The sequence below is a fragment of the Ammospiza nelsoni genome, chromosome 7, assembly GCF_027579445.1.
Source record: "Ammospiza nelsoni isolate bAmmNel1 chromosome 7, bAmmNel1.pri, whole genome shotgun sequence".
In the NCBI taxonomy this organism is placed as follows: Eukaryota; Metazoa; Chordata; class Aves; order Passeriformes; family Passerellidae; genus Ammospiza; species Ammospiza nelsoni.
In genome coordinates this window covers 6444282-6460080 of record NC_080639.1, presented here as the reverse complement: position 1 = coordinate 6460080, position 15799 = coordinate 6444282, and the positions used below count along the sequence as shown (strand labels likewise).

At 41.9% G+C, this 15799-nt stretch overlaps 1 protein-coding gene across 1 annotated transcript in view; it reads left to right on the top strand.

The window, feature by feature from the left end:
• Positions 1 to 15799, top strand: part of CPS1 (carbamoyl-phosphate synthase 1) — a 95504-nt gene that overhangs the window by 66757 nt on the left and 12948 nt on the right. The window contains exons 28-34 of the mRNA XM_059476069.1: positions 6110 to 6304; positions 6858 to 6925; positions 8960 to 9035; positions 10724 to 10801; positions 12109 to 12216; positions 13365 to 13454; positions 14798 to 14968. Of these exons, the coding sequence (XP_059332052.1) occupies positions 6110 to 6304; positions 6858 to 6925; positions 8960 to 9035; positions 10724 to 10801; positions 12109 to 12216; positions 13365 to 13454; positions 14798 to 14968 (786 nt within the window). The remainder of the gene's footprint in view (positions 1 to 6109; positions 6305 to 6857; positions 6926 to 8959; positions 9036 to 10723; positions 10802 to 12108; positions 12217 to 13364; positions 13455 to 14797; positions 14969 to 15799) is intronic.

Here is a 15799-nt window from a genome sequence, read left to right as displayed (position 1 = left end):
AACTGTTCTGCCCTTGCACTGCTGGGCCTTAGCAGTTAACCACACTCTTGAATTGAAGCACAAGTCCTCCACCTGGAGCAGTTGAAGGAGTTCTGTGCATCACACCAATGTGTGCTCAAGAATTTGTAGGTTTGGCTTTGCAGTGCAGCTGGCAAGTGGATGTGGCCCAGCATACAGGCAGGCAGACCAGGGAGGGGCATTGGAATTGCCATCTAACCATAAAATGTTTCAGCTCCTGATCTGGACATTGCACTGGGGCTTTTAGCAACTTTCAAGTGTTCAGAAGTGCTGATCTAAGAGATGGAGTATTGTATTTGCAGGGAAGCCCCAACGAAGGCAGGAATGATGCATATGACTCCATCTTCTCAGAAGGCTCATTTATTACTTTATCATGCTATATTATATTAAAGCATACTATACTATACTAAAGAATACAGGAAGGATACTTACTGATTGCTAAAAAGGTAATAATGAAAACTTGTGCCTCTCTCCAGAGTCCCAACACAGCTTGGCCCTGATTGGCCAATGAGCCAAAACAACTCACAGCAGAATCCAATGGAACAATCACCTGTGGGTAAACAATCTCCAAACACATTCCACATGAGCACTACACAGGAGAAGCAAATGAGATAAGAATTGTTTTCCCTTTCCCTGAGGCTTCTCAGCTTCCCAGGAGAAAAATCCTGGGTGAAGGAATTTTTTCAGAGGATCTGAATGCCACAATGGAGGAGAGTCCCAGACATATTTGATGATGAGGGGTTATATAATGTTGGCCCCAATATTGAAAATGTTGATTTCTAGTAGATAACACCCCCATCTTGGATTTGTTGCTGAGGCTTTTAAAGGTGCTTTCAGGAACTTCATCTACTCTGAAATTCAGCATGAGTTGGCCATGTGACTTGCTGAAGCAATTTTGCAGAACTTGCTGAAGAACTTTCCAGAAATGTCTGGAATCTTCTCCAGATCATGTTAAACTTGTGATTTTTCTTGATTACTTTTCCTGATATATGAGGATCTGAGCTCATCTCCTTCGTGAATGGATGCAAATTTCTAAAATGGTTTCATAATCTGGCCATGTTTTGTTCATTGCCAGGTTTGGAACCAGGCCAAAGCACAGCAGAAATTAAGTCCCAGTCTGTAGGCTCTCTTCTTCAGCCATTTGCAAAATACTGTCTATGACTATTTTTAGATTGCATGTTCATACTTTCCTGTTTGTACAGGTTGTTTTAAATTTTTGTAAAAACAGAGACTACTGGAAAACATAGATTTTTTTTTCAAGAAGCCAAAGAGTCTGGTGGCTCTCTGGACTCTTAAAGGCTGATTTTTGGATGCTTTAGGGTTATCCATGAGGCTCAGCCCTAAAAGCACTGAACTCTTGTTTACTTAACAGAGCTGAACTTCTGAGCAGGGGCATGGAGGAAGCTGGTGTGACAGTTTGTCAGACAAATAAAATGAGGAAATACAACATCTAATTACTGCAGGATCAAAGAGAAGGTAGAGATAGGTGATGAGGGAGCTCATTTCCACATGGAGTGCTAGTAATTAGCAGGTTGGGTAAGAAAAATATGTGCAAAGAATACTGAATACATATTGAAACTTGCATTATCCTGGCTTGGCCAGTTTGTGGGGGGCAATGCAGATCTCCAGGTCTAAGAGCAGCATCCTGTCATAACCAGGGTTTGCAGAGGATTTTGCTTCTCTGGCATGGGTGTCAAAACAACCACCTGGACGTGTGCAAGCCATCAGAGTCTGAGCATAAACATCCAAAATCAGTGTTGTTCTGTCTAATATTTCCCAAGGTGGATAGGAAATACAAATAGTAAAACCACTTTTCTTCAGCAGCAACATAAGGTAATGGTATTATTATGCCTGATTTGCAAGTAGGGAGACTGAGGAGTAGATAGACCTGCACAGAGTAATGCAAAAGAACTTGGGCAGAACTGGGGACAGAGCCCAGACCTCCAGCAAGTCTAGTCTAAGATACATTATTTGTTATATGTCATTTCTTTAGAAAAATGAGTGAGCCAAATGCTCATGTTCTGCTAAGAGAATATTTCCTCAGGCAAATGCAGTTGGAATTCAGCCCCTGGGGAAAAGATCAAATTAAAAATGAATCTGATTCTGAGATCCTTCACCAATCCTGTAGATAGCCATATCTCCCATCTTCACATACAGAGCATGAACAGTATCATGATTTAAGGTTCTTTTAACCTCTCCTGGTCATTGCCTCCTCTGGTGTTCCAATGGACAATGAACTGTTGGAAATAACTGCAAAGTCATGGATCATTGGCAAACTGCATCTAAAACAATCAGCAAGCAGTGGACACAGCCCTGAACCCTTAGCAGAGATGATTTTCAGCTCCCTAAACATTGTTAGGATTAGCAGCAGAGCTTGGGCAGCTGTTAAGCCCAAGTGATTAGGTGCACTGATTTGTCCCTGCTTTTCTGATCAGGTAAATTAGGCTGCATCAAGGAGAGAGTTCACCAACAGCACTGAGACAGCTGCAAGCTGCCCACCAAGAAATGCCCACAGCTCCACACAGCCCTCTCCCAGGGATGTGCTCAGCTGTCCCCCCCTCTTTCTCTCCCTTGTGTCCTCTTTAACCTCCAGGTGACATTCCCAGCTGCAGTGACTCACCAGAGCCTGAGCTCTGCATAACAGAGCTGTTCATTGGAGGAAAGTTTAATTTACTGCAAGTGTGCAGAGTTAGGTGGTAGTCTATGAGGACAATAATTTAAAAAAATAAATAAAATTCCTTCCCTCAGATTTATTGGCTTTTTATTTCCAGAGAAGATGTTCCCTTTTTATTTTAATATCTATCTGCTTGAGGGTCTCTACTGATTCTTTTTTCTGTTTTGGAGATTATTCTGAAACAATTCATAAAAGTAAAGGAGGCTCCTAGGTACAATTTTAATGGTCTAATTTGTTTTCAAACTCAGGGCAAAAGAAACCCCAGCTCTATTACTAATGACATAACAGCAAGGTAGTAATAAAAAGAGTGATTTTTGTGATAAAGGAGAAAATAATTCTCTCTAGGCTTCTCTCACTAGATTATGTATTGCGTGTATTTTAACGATATCTAATGGCAAGGATGTTATTAATTTTCTTTATAATTAAAATATGGCTGATGACAAAGTGATATGCAGTGGAGTCCCTTTCTGCCTGCCCACATTTCTCAGTGGAGCAGTCGTGTTCCCTGTTAGGACAGTGGTTGCTCTTTGGGTGGGAACATGCTTTGGGAAACAAAGAATTTTGAACTAAAGAAGTTAGCAGCAGCTAGATTCAGTTTATGGTTCTCCTTGAGTAAAAATGAGTATATGATTCTTTGCTATCTGCTTGAAAAAGGAATCTCCTCTGCCTCCTTAGGGCCGAATCCCTAATTCTATCCCAGCTTTGATGTAGGCAGTGTTTGCATTCCAGATGTGCAGTAACTAGAATTATTTCAAAGGCAGAAATGAGCAGCAGCTGAGGAGAAACTGATAGCTGGGACATTTCACATATGTCAAGGATAGATTAAGATGTTGGTTGACCTTGGGAGCAAAGCTACTTTGACTTGTTACCCTCCTTCCAAGCTGCAAGGAGGGTTTGCTTATTCACACTCTGGTTCTTATCCTTGTGGGATGATAAAAGCAGGCACTAGAGTGAGTTACTCTGGTTTGGATGGGTCTGGAAGCACTAAGGCATGGATTCCTCTTCCAAGCTGGAGATGGTGAGCTCTGATGTCATGAGACACCTGCTTTTGGGCACAAAACAGCCCCTGTCCTTTTTCACTCCCTGTCATAAGCTCTTTCACATGGCTGCTGTTGGCCACCAGCATCATGGCATCCCAGAAGTGACTGCATAGGAAAAAGGAAAAAAATAATCATCTTATGCTGTGTATTAGCCTACTGAGCAAATAACCTTGGGCTAGTAAGTGCTGCTTAAATGCCAGCCTGTTGGATCTTTATTATGGTAGGAAATTCCCACATCAAAGCTTAGTGGGGACTGTACTAGCATTTATCATCTATTTTTGCCCAATCACTTATAGTCCATTCTGCTCTCAGTTTACAGCTTTGCCACTCCAAATCCCTTTAAATCCCTGATGAAGGAAGGCCAGTGAAGCTGACCTTCTTCAGGAAAAACACACTTGTTAATTAAAAGAACATTGTGCCTCTATCTTTAAGTGCCAAACCATGGATCACTTGCTTTATGCGTCTCATTTGTTAGAAGTAAAGGGTAAAACTTCTAAGTTTTTGTTAGGGTAAAACTGTAAAACAGATTTGGTTCAAAAGAGCCCTTCACTGGAGCTGTTCTGTGGGCCAGATTGTCCTTTGGGCAAAGTTTTACAATCTTTAATTTGAAAGTAAAAATTTGCTCTTTGTTGTAGGTACTCCAAGGCTTTTTCTTCTACTGAAAATTTTCACACCTGACTAGATTCTACTTGAAAGCATTAGGGATTCTATGTAAAAAGAAAAAAAAACCCCATATTTGCACCTGTGGAAAGGTGTGTGTTAGCAAGCAGGATCACCTGTCTCTTGTTATTTACTGTTTATTATTTTCTCACTTAAAATGCAAAGCTGCCCAGTGACAGACATGAAATGCTCCACTGTGGCTGGAGGATGCTGTGCCACCTGTTCTGCCCCAGCTACCTCTGGAATTGGAGTGCTTACAAATAACCTGTGTGGAAATGAACAGCCAGGGCAGTTTGCTGAAATCTCTGCTACCATCCAGAGCACTGCCAGAAATGAGAAGCTAGTCAGGAATAAGGAGCATTTATTAAAACAAAGGGCTAAGTGTATCCATAGCTTTGCAGACTGTATGGTGGGTTGAGCTCTGATTTATGCTCTGCTAAGCTTTGTTACACTCCTTAAAGGCTGGCTGCTGGGGCTAGCAAAGGTGCTTTGCTTATTGAGCAGCAGTGCTGGCAGGAAAAAAAAAACCCCATAAATTCCAGTTGTTTCCCATTGCCTCTCTGCTGGAGGTTACTACCTTGCATCTCTGGAGTAAAAAAGATTTTGCATGGATGTCTGCTCCCCTGGAAATCTCTGACCATGAGCATGGGAGAGCCTGTTCTCTCAAAGAGCTAGACTGATAAAGAAAGACCTCAGCATTTTATTTGTTTGTGCTGCTGGGTGCAAAGGCCACCACAAGCAGAGGGGTAGGCTCAGTTATAGTGAGAGTCCCCATGTGTAGGAGCACATGGGAAGGAAACCTGACCCCACAGAGCAGAGAGTTGGGGTTTGTTGGTGTGCAATGCATGTTCTAGTGCAGTGCCATTCCCCTGGAAAGCAAGGCAATGTGTGTCAGCTCAGTGCTTTGTCCCCACTGGAAAGCAGAAGCACCTAAACCTGACATGCAGACAGAGTAACAGCCTGTGGTTCAAGCAGGACTTAGGGAATCATGGGTTGATGTGAAAGCTGCAAACTTCCCTGGTTCCCTAGGGAATTTGACCTCCAGTTATTGCTGGGTTTTGAGTGATATTGCGGAGGGTATTTCTGGTTTAGGGAGGATAAACACTGCAAACCCCACTTGCAGCCTGGCTGCCTCTGGATTAGCACAATTATGATAAAATCACAGAATGGCTTGAATTGGAAGGGATTTTAAAGACCATCTTGTTCCACCCCCCTGCCATGAGCAGGGACACTTTGCACTATCCCAGGCTGCTCCAAGCCCTGTCCAGCCTGGCCTTGGATGCTTCCAGGGATGGAGCAGCCACAGCTTCTCTGGGCAACCTCTGCCAGGGCCTCAGCACCCTCAGAGTAAAGAATTTCTTGCTAACATTTTACCTAAATCTCTCCTCTTTCAGTTTAAAACCATTTATCCTTGTCCTATCACTATCTTCCCATGTAAGAAGTTGCTTTCCTCTTTTTAAATAAACTCTCTTTAGGCTCTGGAAGACTGCAATAAGGTCTTCCTTGAGCTTCTCTTCTCCAGCCTGAACAACCCCATGTCTCTCAGCCTCTTCACAGGACAGGTGCTTCAGCACTGATCATCTTTGTGGCCCTATGATCTGTCTTTATTCACAGCAACCTGAAAAGGGACATAATCTAAATATTGGATTTTTGTTGTGACAGCTCTTCCTATTAAGATAACTTGGACATGACAGTGCCCCTTTCTGCCTTCCAACAGGGATGCAGTGGCTGCATTATTTCTGTAGGTGGGCAGATTCCCAACAACCTGGCAGTGCCACTGCACCAGAGTGGAGTGAAGATTCTTGGAACAGATCCTCTAAAGATTGACCAGGCAGAAGATCGTTCTGTGTTCTCAGCTGTCCTGGATGAGCTGCACGTGGCCCAGGCTCCCTGGAAGGCAGTCAGCACACTGGTGAGTTGGGATGTGCACCTGGGAAATGCTGAAGCAGCTGGGGGGGTGGGATGTGCAGCTACTCATCTTGATGCATTTCAAGATTTTGAAGGCATTGGACAGTTTCTTTCTGCCCTTGCTGAAGAACTTTTTGATCCCTGTAAAGTGATGCTGCAGCAGCACTGGCACAAGGTAGAAACTGAAAGGGAAATGTCTTGAAAGCACCTCAACAACCTGTGGTAAATACCCAGCAGAAGTTAGTACCACTGACAGGCTGGTCTAGGTATCCTGCTGGGCTTGAGGAGCAGGATAGAGATAGCAAAGGAATAGAGATGTGTTGGCATTGCTCTTTGTGGACAGGGGAGCTCTGAAGGTGCCAGCTCTGAAACCAAGTTTAATTCAGTGCAATTTATGTTACACTCAATTGAAGTTGAATTGAAGTGTTGCTGTAGCCTCCAACTTCTTTCCCCTCATCTTAATTGCTACTAAACTGTAAATGCAGTTAGAATTGGAATTTTAGAATTGCTTTAAAATATGTTCTTGTTCACAGCATGTTTTTCCTCCCTTTCTTTAGAGAGATGCAGTTGAATTTGCAAGGTCTGTGAGTTATCCATGCTTGCTGAGGCCCTCCTATGTTCTGAGGTAAGGCTCAGCTCTCAGAGCTCAGCAATGTGGGGTGCAAACTCCAAAAACCTCTCTGAGACAAGGGAGAACAACCTCAGGGGATGTGTGGGAAACTCTGTGCTAGGTGTAAGTGGCATCAAGCTGCCCATGAGGTATCTGCTCCACCCAATTAATAAAGGCAATGGAGCCCTGAAGTCTATCAGGCACAGATCAGAGGTAGAACATAATAATAAAAATCTCTGTTCAGCTGTATTACCTCTTGCATATCTCAAGGCCAAACCCACAAACCATCTGGGATATTCTTTTAGGTTCCTGAGATTGTTACCTTTACAATTAAGTCAGAAGATTGTTTGCCACCAGGAAAAGGAGAAGGGAACCTGCTGAGGCTGTTTATTGAGATGGGCATCTGTTTTCAGAAAATGACAGTGCATCTTAGGCGTTCAGCTTCTCATTTGCCAAGCTTCTCTGCTTACAGGCATGTTTTATGTCCCTCCACTGTGGCAGCTGCTTCTCATTAAACAGACATTGTACAGAGTCCCTCATTTCCAGCAGCCAGCCAGACTTTTTGAGGCGGTTACACCAGCACATGCACACAGCAAACTCACAAGTTCTGAATGATTGCTCTTCTCTCTGAGAAGTTTCTTCATAGCTGGGTGACTCAGCACAGAGAGCAGTTTGCTGGGCATAGTTTATAAGTGAAAATAAATTGGAGACAGGATCCTTTTCATATGGAAGACACACATATCAAAATGAAGAAGCTCAATATCAGTGTTTGGGGCTGGGGACAAGCACAATTTTTATTTAAAAAGAAGAAAAGGAGAAGGGTTTCTTCAGCCCTGAAGGAAATATCCTTTAGAAGCAACTCCTGAATGTGACTTTTCTATCTGGTATCTCAGACTTGCAGTAGGGTTTCAATCAGTTAGAAAACAGCTCTCCTGTCAGGGGTAAAGTTGAGTATAGTTAAGTATCAGGTAAGAACTGCTCCTGGTGTAATTCTGCAGATATTAAGGAACACTTCTTTTAGCCTGTTGTTTCCATCTGTATTAAAACCATTATAGGCCCTTTCTGTGTGAAGTATTTGCTAATATGTGTTAGCGCAGGCTAGGGGGACTCCAGGGAGAATGATGAAACTGGAGGTGTAAAAGTTGAGGAATGAGAGTGTGAAAAGCCCTAGTACAGTCCTCTGCCTGGCCTCTGTCTGCAGAACAGCAGCAGTCCACAGCTGGATTTCTTCATTCTCTGAGCAGATATGACCTTTAATATTGGCCAGTTCCCTTGGAAAACTGAATGCCTTTCCCCAGCAGTTAGGTACTGTGTACACCAGCTCACATCCTAATGGTACTATTGACACAAGTTCATGGATTTATTGAACTCTATTGATTTACATCAGCCCAAGAGGTAAATAGAATCACCTAGGTACCTGTGTCTATTTACCTTAGGATAAAGTGACTGATTTGTACCATAGATCCTTCTTCCACTTTTCCCCACAGCCTCTGTGGACTTGCCCAACAAAGCAAAGGGAAAGCTGGGCATCAGAGGTAGAAATGGGAAATGTAACATCTTTTTTTTATAAGATTCTTGTCTTAAAAAAGGACTTGAATCACATACTCTGGACCCATGTTCTCCCCAGGACAAGGTGAGAGATGAGGAATCTGACTCCATGTTCTCAAAAGGCTGATTTATTATTTTATGTACTCATATTATAATAAAGAATGCTATATTAAAACTATACTAAAGAAAGAGAAAGGATCCTTACAGAAGGTTTAACAAGAATGAATACTAAAAACTTGTGACTGACTCCTCAGAGTCTGACACAGCTGACGGTGATTGGTCATGAAGTAAAAACAATTCACATGAAACCAGTCAAACACGCACCTGTTGGTAAACAATGTCCAGACCACGTTCCAAAGCAGCCAAACACAGGAGAAGCGAATCAGATAGTTATTATTTACGTTTTTCTCTGAGGCTTCTCAAGTTCCCAGGAGAAGAAATCCTGGCAAAGGGATTTTTCAGAAAATATGGCAGTGACACTCTTCTTTCCTGTTCTCACAGTGGGTCTGCAATGAATGTAGTATTCACTGAAGAGGAAATGAAGAAGTTCTTAGCAGAAGCCACCAGAGTCTCTCAGGTACCTCTTTATGCTGCCAGTTCCTTTTGTGTTCCCCTTATTTGTTTCATCTCCACTTTTGTTTCTTTCTTTTTGTTTCCTGATTGTGTCTTCCTCACTCTTTCCCTTCCTTGCCTGGGGAGGAGACAGTTTGACTCCTCAGTTTTTTCCCTAACAGATAATACCAGATATCCTTACTGACCCCACCAGGATGCCTGCATGGAGCAGGAAGAGCTGTTTTACCTGCATGTACATTTCTGACCAGTTAATTATGTAAATGGATGTAGTCCTGTGAGCTGGGACCCTTCCAGGCTTGCCAGTGGCAGGTTATGCCAACCAGCATAGAAATGGGAGCATCTTTCACTCAATTTTCTCAATTGTTTTGCCTGGCTTCTTTGAACAACTAAATACTTAATCTTGGCATCTCTTCTGCCTTACCTAGTTCTGCTTGATCCAGCAGAACTCCTCCAGGTAAAGGCCCTGATTAATTGTTGTTCCTTTGTGGAACATAGGCTCAGTTTTTCTGTCCAAAGCATTACCTAGTTCTGCTTCCCCCTGAAGAACTCCTCCAGGTGAAGGCCCTGACTTGTTCTTGTTCTGTTTTTTTAATGGCTTTGCTGTTTCAGTGTTGTGTCATTATAGCATTTATGTTGTCAATAATGTTCAAAACTTCTAAAGCAGGTTGAGATAGATTGAAGTAAACAAGGTTGTGTGCACATATAAAATCTTCAGGTGAAAAACTGCAGCAAGGCAGAAAGGAACAGGACATAAGCCACTAAATTTATGAAACAGTGTAGGCTTCAGCATTGTCCTTGCCTGTGAATTTACCCTTGCACTGATAAATGGAAGGAATTGTGTCTTGTAACTTCTGGAGTTGCTTGGTATTTTTTTCAAGAGGAGTCTTTAAAACATGCACAAACTGTCATTTATTTCATTTTATTCTCTAATAAATAATAGGCAGTTAATAGCGGCTGGGACAGGTAAAATGTTGAGACACAAAGCTGGCCAGGAAGAATGCAGATTAGAGTTTTTTTGGAGCGAGTATCTGGAAGGAGAAAGTATTAGAGGAGAGTGGAGGTGTGTGCTAGCATCCCAGAGACAGGCATGAAGAAGAGGAAGGAAAATAACTACCAGGGAAGGTAGTGAGAGTCAGGGCCAGGTTGTTCCTGGCCAGCTATAATTAGTGACAACCTCTCCCTGGGAGACTTAGGAAACCAGGCAGAGAAATTAGAAAGGAATGGATCAGTTGCATAAAATATGACTAAAAAATAGCAACCAACCACTCTAGAAAGTCATTGAGAATGGCAAGGACCAGTTCCTCTGTGAAGCACCATGTGCACTGAGGTGACTGGGAGGCTCAGACCAAGGAAGAATTGAAGACCTTGGAGCTAAGGGCTGTCTTTAGGAGGTGGGATTATAGGTCATCCATGAGTTTCTTGCTATCTTCTTTGTGCCATAACCTCTGTGGTTTTGCCCCAAATTTCCCTGTCCTGGTGTTGTTATGGAGAGCTCAATTTTTTTTGCATCAGTGGTTTTGGGGAAATTGTACCAAGTTTCCCTCACTATATCTTTACAAATTTCACTTATCTGTGGAAATGAGAATATTAATAGATTTTTCTTCTGTTTTTTTTTTTGCTTCCTAGGGTCCTAGGTGATCTACAAATACTCTGTTACAAAAACTTTCTAATTTTTTCTTGTCTTGATGGTAGGATTACCCTGTGGTTCTCACTAAATTTATCGAAGATGCCCGTGAGGTAGAAATGGATGCTGTAGCCAAGGCAGGAAGAGTAAGTACTTTGCTTGTCTTTAATATTAAACTTGTTTTTTCAGGATCTGAGATCTGCAGAAATGTGTAATTTGAATGATTTACTACAGAGCCATGGATTCATGCTGAGGAGAGTAAAGAAACAAGAAGAATTCATCTTAGGCTCAAAACTGTTGTGCTTGAAAAGCTCCACCTCTCTGATTGTATGCATCTAACCAGTTATTTTTTTAAGCATTGCTTATCCATGTAAATGAATCCTTTTGAATATAATTTTTACCAGATTTGCAAATCACTACCTTCAGAAATTACTTTCTTCAGAACTTTATCATGGGTTATGGAATTACTACAGTTATTCCATTTTTTTTTTCAGTTTTGTCTTGCCTTTCATTACTCAGCAGAGGCAAAACCCCCACAAAGTTCAGAATTAAGAGAAATAATATTTTTTCAGTTTTAATTTTTAACCAGCAGACACAATCACTTTTTTGCTATTGAGGTTTTATGCCTTGATGCAGTTAATTCAATTTAAATCCTTAGGCCTGGATTTCCTCTGTTTGCTTAAAACACCACAAAAGAGGGGGGATAAAATGATATACCAGTGATGTTAGTTCATGCTTGTTCTTTGTGTTCTGGCAAGCAGAACTTTAAAAAGCTGGTTTAAAGCCTCCTTAACTTTTACCTTCTGAGTCCACATGTGTTAGAGGAAGGAAGCCCCAGGATTTCCAGGCTGTTGTAGTTTTTAACATATTCATGATTTGCTTAACCATAATAGCAAAGACACTGATGTGGTCTCCTTGTTCATATGCCCAGTGTCTGCTTCAGGCATATTCTCCCCAAAATTTTAGGAAATTGACCTTTTCTTCCTCCTCCATCTGTATCCTTTTCCAGCTACAGTTCTGCTCAGGAGGCTGGGCTGTGCTGGAGAGGAAGGAGCAGTTTCTGAGAGGGTGAAGTGACCAATTATTGTATTTTCGAGGTGCCCCGTTGAAGGCAGGAATGATGAATCTGGCTCCATATTCTCCGAAGGTTAATTTATTATTTTATGATAGTATATTATATTAAAGAATACTGTACTAAACAATACAGAAAGGATGCTTACAGAATGCTAAAAGGATATTAATGAAAACTTGTGACTCTGGAAAGAGTCCTGACACTGATTGGCCAAAGAACACATTCCACATGAGCACAACACAGGAGAAGCAAATGAGATAAGAATTGTTTTCCTTTTCTCTGAGGCTTCTCAGCTTCCCAGGAGAAAAATCCTGGGTGGAGGGATTTTTCAGGTACTGTGAATGTGACAACCAGTGAGTGCTCTCTCCTTGCTGTGTGCAGGTCATTGCCCATGCTGTTTCAGAGCACGTGGAGGACGCAGGGGTTCACTCAGGAGATGCCACCCTTGTGTTCCCCACACAGAGCATCAGCCAGGAAGCCTTGGAGAAGGTGTGTGTTGCTCTACCACTGAAAAGAGAAAAGGAAATGAGGATTTTGTTTCCCTGCACCACCAGTGGAGAAATAAAATCAGCAATGATTTTTTCAAGGCGGGTTTAGTATGTGCAAGTGAAGGATGTCAGAGTGTCCCTGTGATTGGTTTGATTATCTGAACTGTATCTCAGTAATTTAAACAGTGCACACTTTTAGACCCATGGGATTTTTTGTTTCCTTGGTTTAGAACCAGCTTCTGTAGCAGTAGATTATTGTCTAATTCATACATAAGCCATGGTTCTCTCTCCACTTCCTTTTCTCCCACAATACTTAAATGATTATATCAGATGTATGACTTTCTAGCTGCCTACTTTTTCAAAAATAGTATCAGGATGAATGAACCTCACCTCATCTTGATTTTTTTTTTTTTCCAAGAATAAACCTTGTGATACAGAGTTAGTTGTTAAGATGCATTTTTAAAATGAAATGTGCCATGTTACTTTATGTCATCCTGTTAGGGGTTTGCTTGGAAGCCAGCAAAAGCTGTAATGCAATGATCTGTGCTCCAGCTCTGTTTCCAAGAATGTCCAAAGTATTGTTTCTGAAAATAGCCATCTCCTGGAGCAAAGCTATTCAAACCCTTGTATTGACACACCTGGGAAATAAGGCTTTCCTCCCAGTTTGTTCCAGAGTGTTCCTACCCAGCCTCCTCCCACTGATCTGTGATGGCACAGGCACGTTGGTGAAAGACTTCAGGACACTCACAAAGCTGATTAGTTATTTTCAAATAACAAACCATTATTCATTGTGTCACCAAGAAAGGTATAAAGACTCCAGTGTAGGAATTACTACAGGGCAAGGCTTTGATTCTTTGTTTTTCTCCTTCTCCCCTCTGCTTTCTCACACACAAAAAACCTGATTTTTACTTTTGCCCTCAAATGGCACTTCAGGCTCTAGGTTACTGGAGAAATTAAACATGTTTGCTTTTGAAATAGTGCTATTGCCGAAATGTGGGTATAGAGAAAAAAAACAAGGCAGAGAGAGATGGTGTTTAAAGAAATCCACAAGTGTAGTGATTTATTGCCATGATGATCTCTATTTTGTGGAACTTAATGTGTGTATATAGAATAAATAATTAACACTTTCTAAATTTGGTTTTTTAACAGGTGAAAGCTGCTACAAAAAAGATTGCAAAGGCTTTTGCCATCTCTGGTCCATTCAATATCCAGTTTTTGGTGCAAGGCAGCAAAGTGCTGGTAAGAGCTGCTGTGAGTGTATCAGGGCCTATGCTGTGCTGAGCCCTGTGGGTTCTAAATCTCTGCTGGGGCCATGGTGGCAGTGACACCAAACCTGCCTTGGCAGAGGGTGTGGGCTGGTGCCACCCTTGGTCACACAGCTCTCCCTGCCTGTGTGGCAGAGAGCATCCTCCCCTGCCTTCACACTGAGGCTGAAGAGAGTCTGCTTGCTTTGTCTGTCAGCTTTGTTTCACTCTGGGCTGCTGTCCTTCCCAAAATTGTCAGTTTGGAATAAGATGGGCAGCACTGTACCTCATCCCATGTACTGGGTAGCATGGCTTTTAGATCTCCAATATCTTCTCTCAGATTTAACTATTTTGATATTGAATTAAGCCTTCAAAGGGATTGAAAAGAAAGCAAGACAATTTTGAGTGTTTAAACCATTACTATAAGCTATTAGGAAGGTTATCTGAATATTCCTGGTAGCTATTAGCAGCAGAAGTCCAGCAGTGTCTGACCCTTTCTGGGTAACAGTTGGCTTTCTGTTGCTGATGGAAGGAGGTCAGAGGAATGTGAACAGAGCATGACTGAGGATACAGCGGATAGGAAGAAAAACTGACAGGAAACAGAAGAGATGCATTATTGGTGAAAAATTCCTTTTTGGGCTATGAGTTGAGTAAAATGTACTTATTGTTCTTCACCTTTTCCCTGTTTCACACATGGTCATTCAGAAACTCCCCAGAGGGAGAGAACAGAGTTTTTCCTTCCTTGCTTTCCCACATTGGTGCCTATCTTTGTACAGCCCCTGCTTTTCACTTGTACCATCACTATTCTTACCCCCTTTCACTCCATTTTATTCTCACTTCCAGCAATTCCTCTTCTGCTCTTGAATTCCTAGAGAAGAACTTCTGCAGAACTTCTTTGGTACTTCCTTGCCTGGCAGAATGGCTGCCACATGTGGGTGGGGGAAGTCAGCAAGGACAGTCCTGGCATTCAGGAAGTGCCATCACCATGGGAAAAGAGCAGGTTGGACCTCTGGAGGTTGTTCCTAATGGCTGTGCATGTGTTCCTCTTGCACATTAACTTAGAATATGGTAAAGCACATTCTGAGTGAAGTCTGGCTCCCCTCAGCTCTGATATTCAGACAAATAAAGATGGATCTCAGCTGCTTGTATCTCAGACTGGCCATTCCCCACCCCTCTTCCCTGTTTTAATAATAATCCCAATCTCTGTGTTTCCTATTTGACAGCCTGAAGAATATGTATGCCAAGAGGACTCAGGGCTGCTTTCCAAAAATACAAATCAATGTATTTTTCCCTGCACAGTGCTTAACCCTGCTGTTTCTCTTTTTTTAATCCCACCAGGTGATAGAGTGCAACCTGAGGGCCTCACGCTCCTTCCCCTTTGTGTCCAAGACTCTGGGGGTGGACTTCATTGATGTGGCCACTAAAGTGATGATTGGGAAACAGGTCAATGAGTCATCCCTCCCCACAATGGAACATCCCATTTTTCCATCCAGATATGTGGGGATTAAGGTATGGTTTCCAAAAGAACCACAGGAACCCCACCACAGAGCCAGCACGGAACACATTAATATACACTTAGTACTTTAATGCTCAGAGAGAACAATTTACTCATTGGCCAAAGGTCAAATTGACCTTTTGTAGTTTCTGTCGAGGTCATCTGTTTGGAAACTTTAGAGAAAAATCAGAGGAAAATTATCCAATGAAACCAAGTCTTCCTTTATTTTTAGCATCTAACCTACTCTGAGTCCTGTTTATGAACTGCATAATAAATTTACACTTGCAGAGTTGAAGTTCAGGCTATTTCATAATACTATATAATGCACATGTGGACATGCACAACTTTGTGTTGTGGGTGCCCCCCACATTTTATCTGCAGGACCTGGGACATGAGCTGTCAAATCCACATCATCCCCTTTCTATACACCACTGGTTAAAATAGGGGTGGAAGTCTTGCATCCTTTGGTTTCAGTAAGGCCAAGGTTTTACTTTCCATAATTGCATAGGACCCAACAGAATAAAATGGATGGTAGCTGTTTTGGAATGCTTAGTGGAAGAGAAAAAAAGTAATCATAAAAAAATCTAAAACAGTGGTGCAGAAAATCCAAAGGATAATGAGAATTGTTTTTACAGAAACTTTCAAGCTCTAATAGCTTCCATATAAAGTGAAAACTGAGGGAGCAGAAAACACCTAACATCTTTCTATTAATAAAATGTTCAGAACTATTAAAATGCAAGCCAAATTTATGTCCCAAGCCAGCCAGTATAGGTATATATTTACATTTTATTTTGATGCCACAGATATGCGTTATCCAAAATTCAAACTTGAGACTTTTTTTCTTT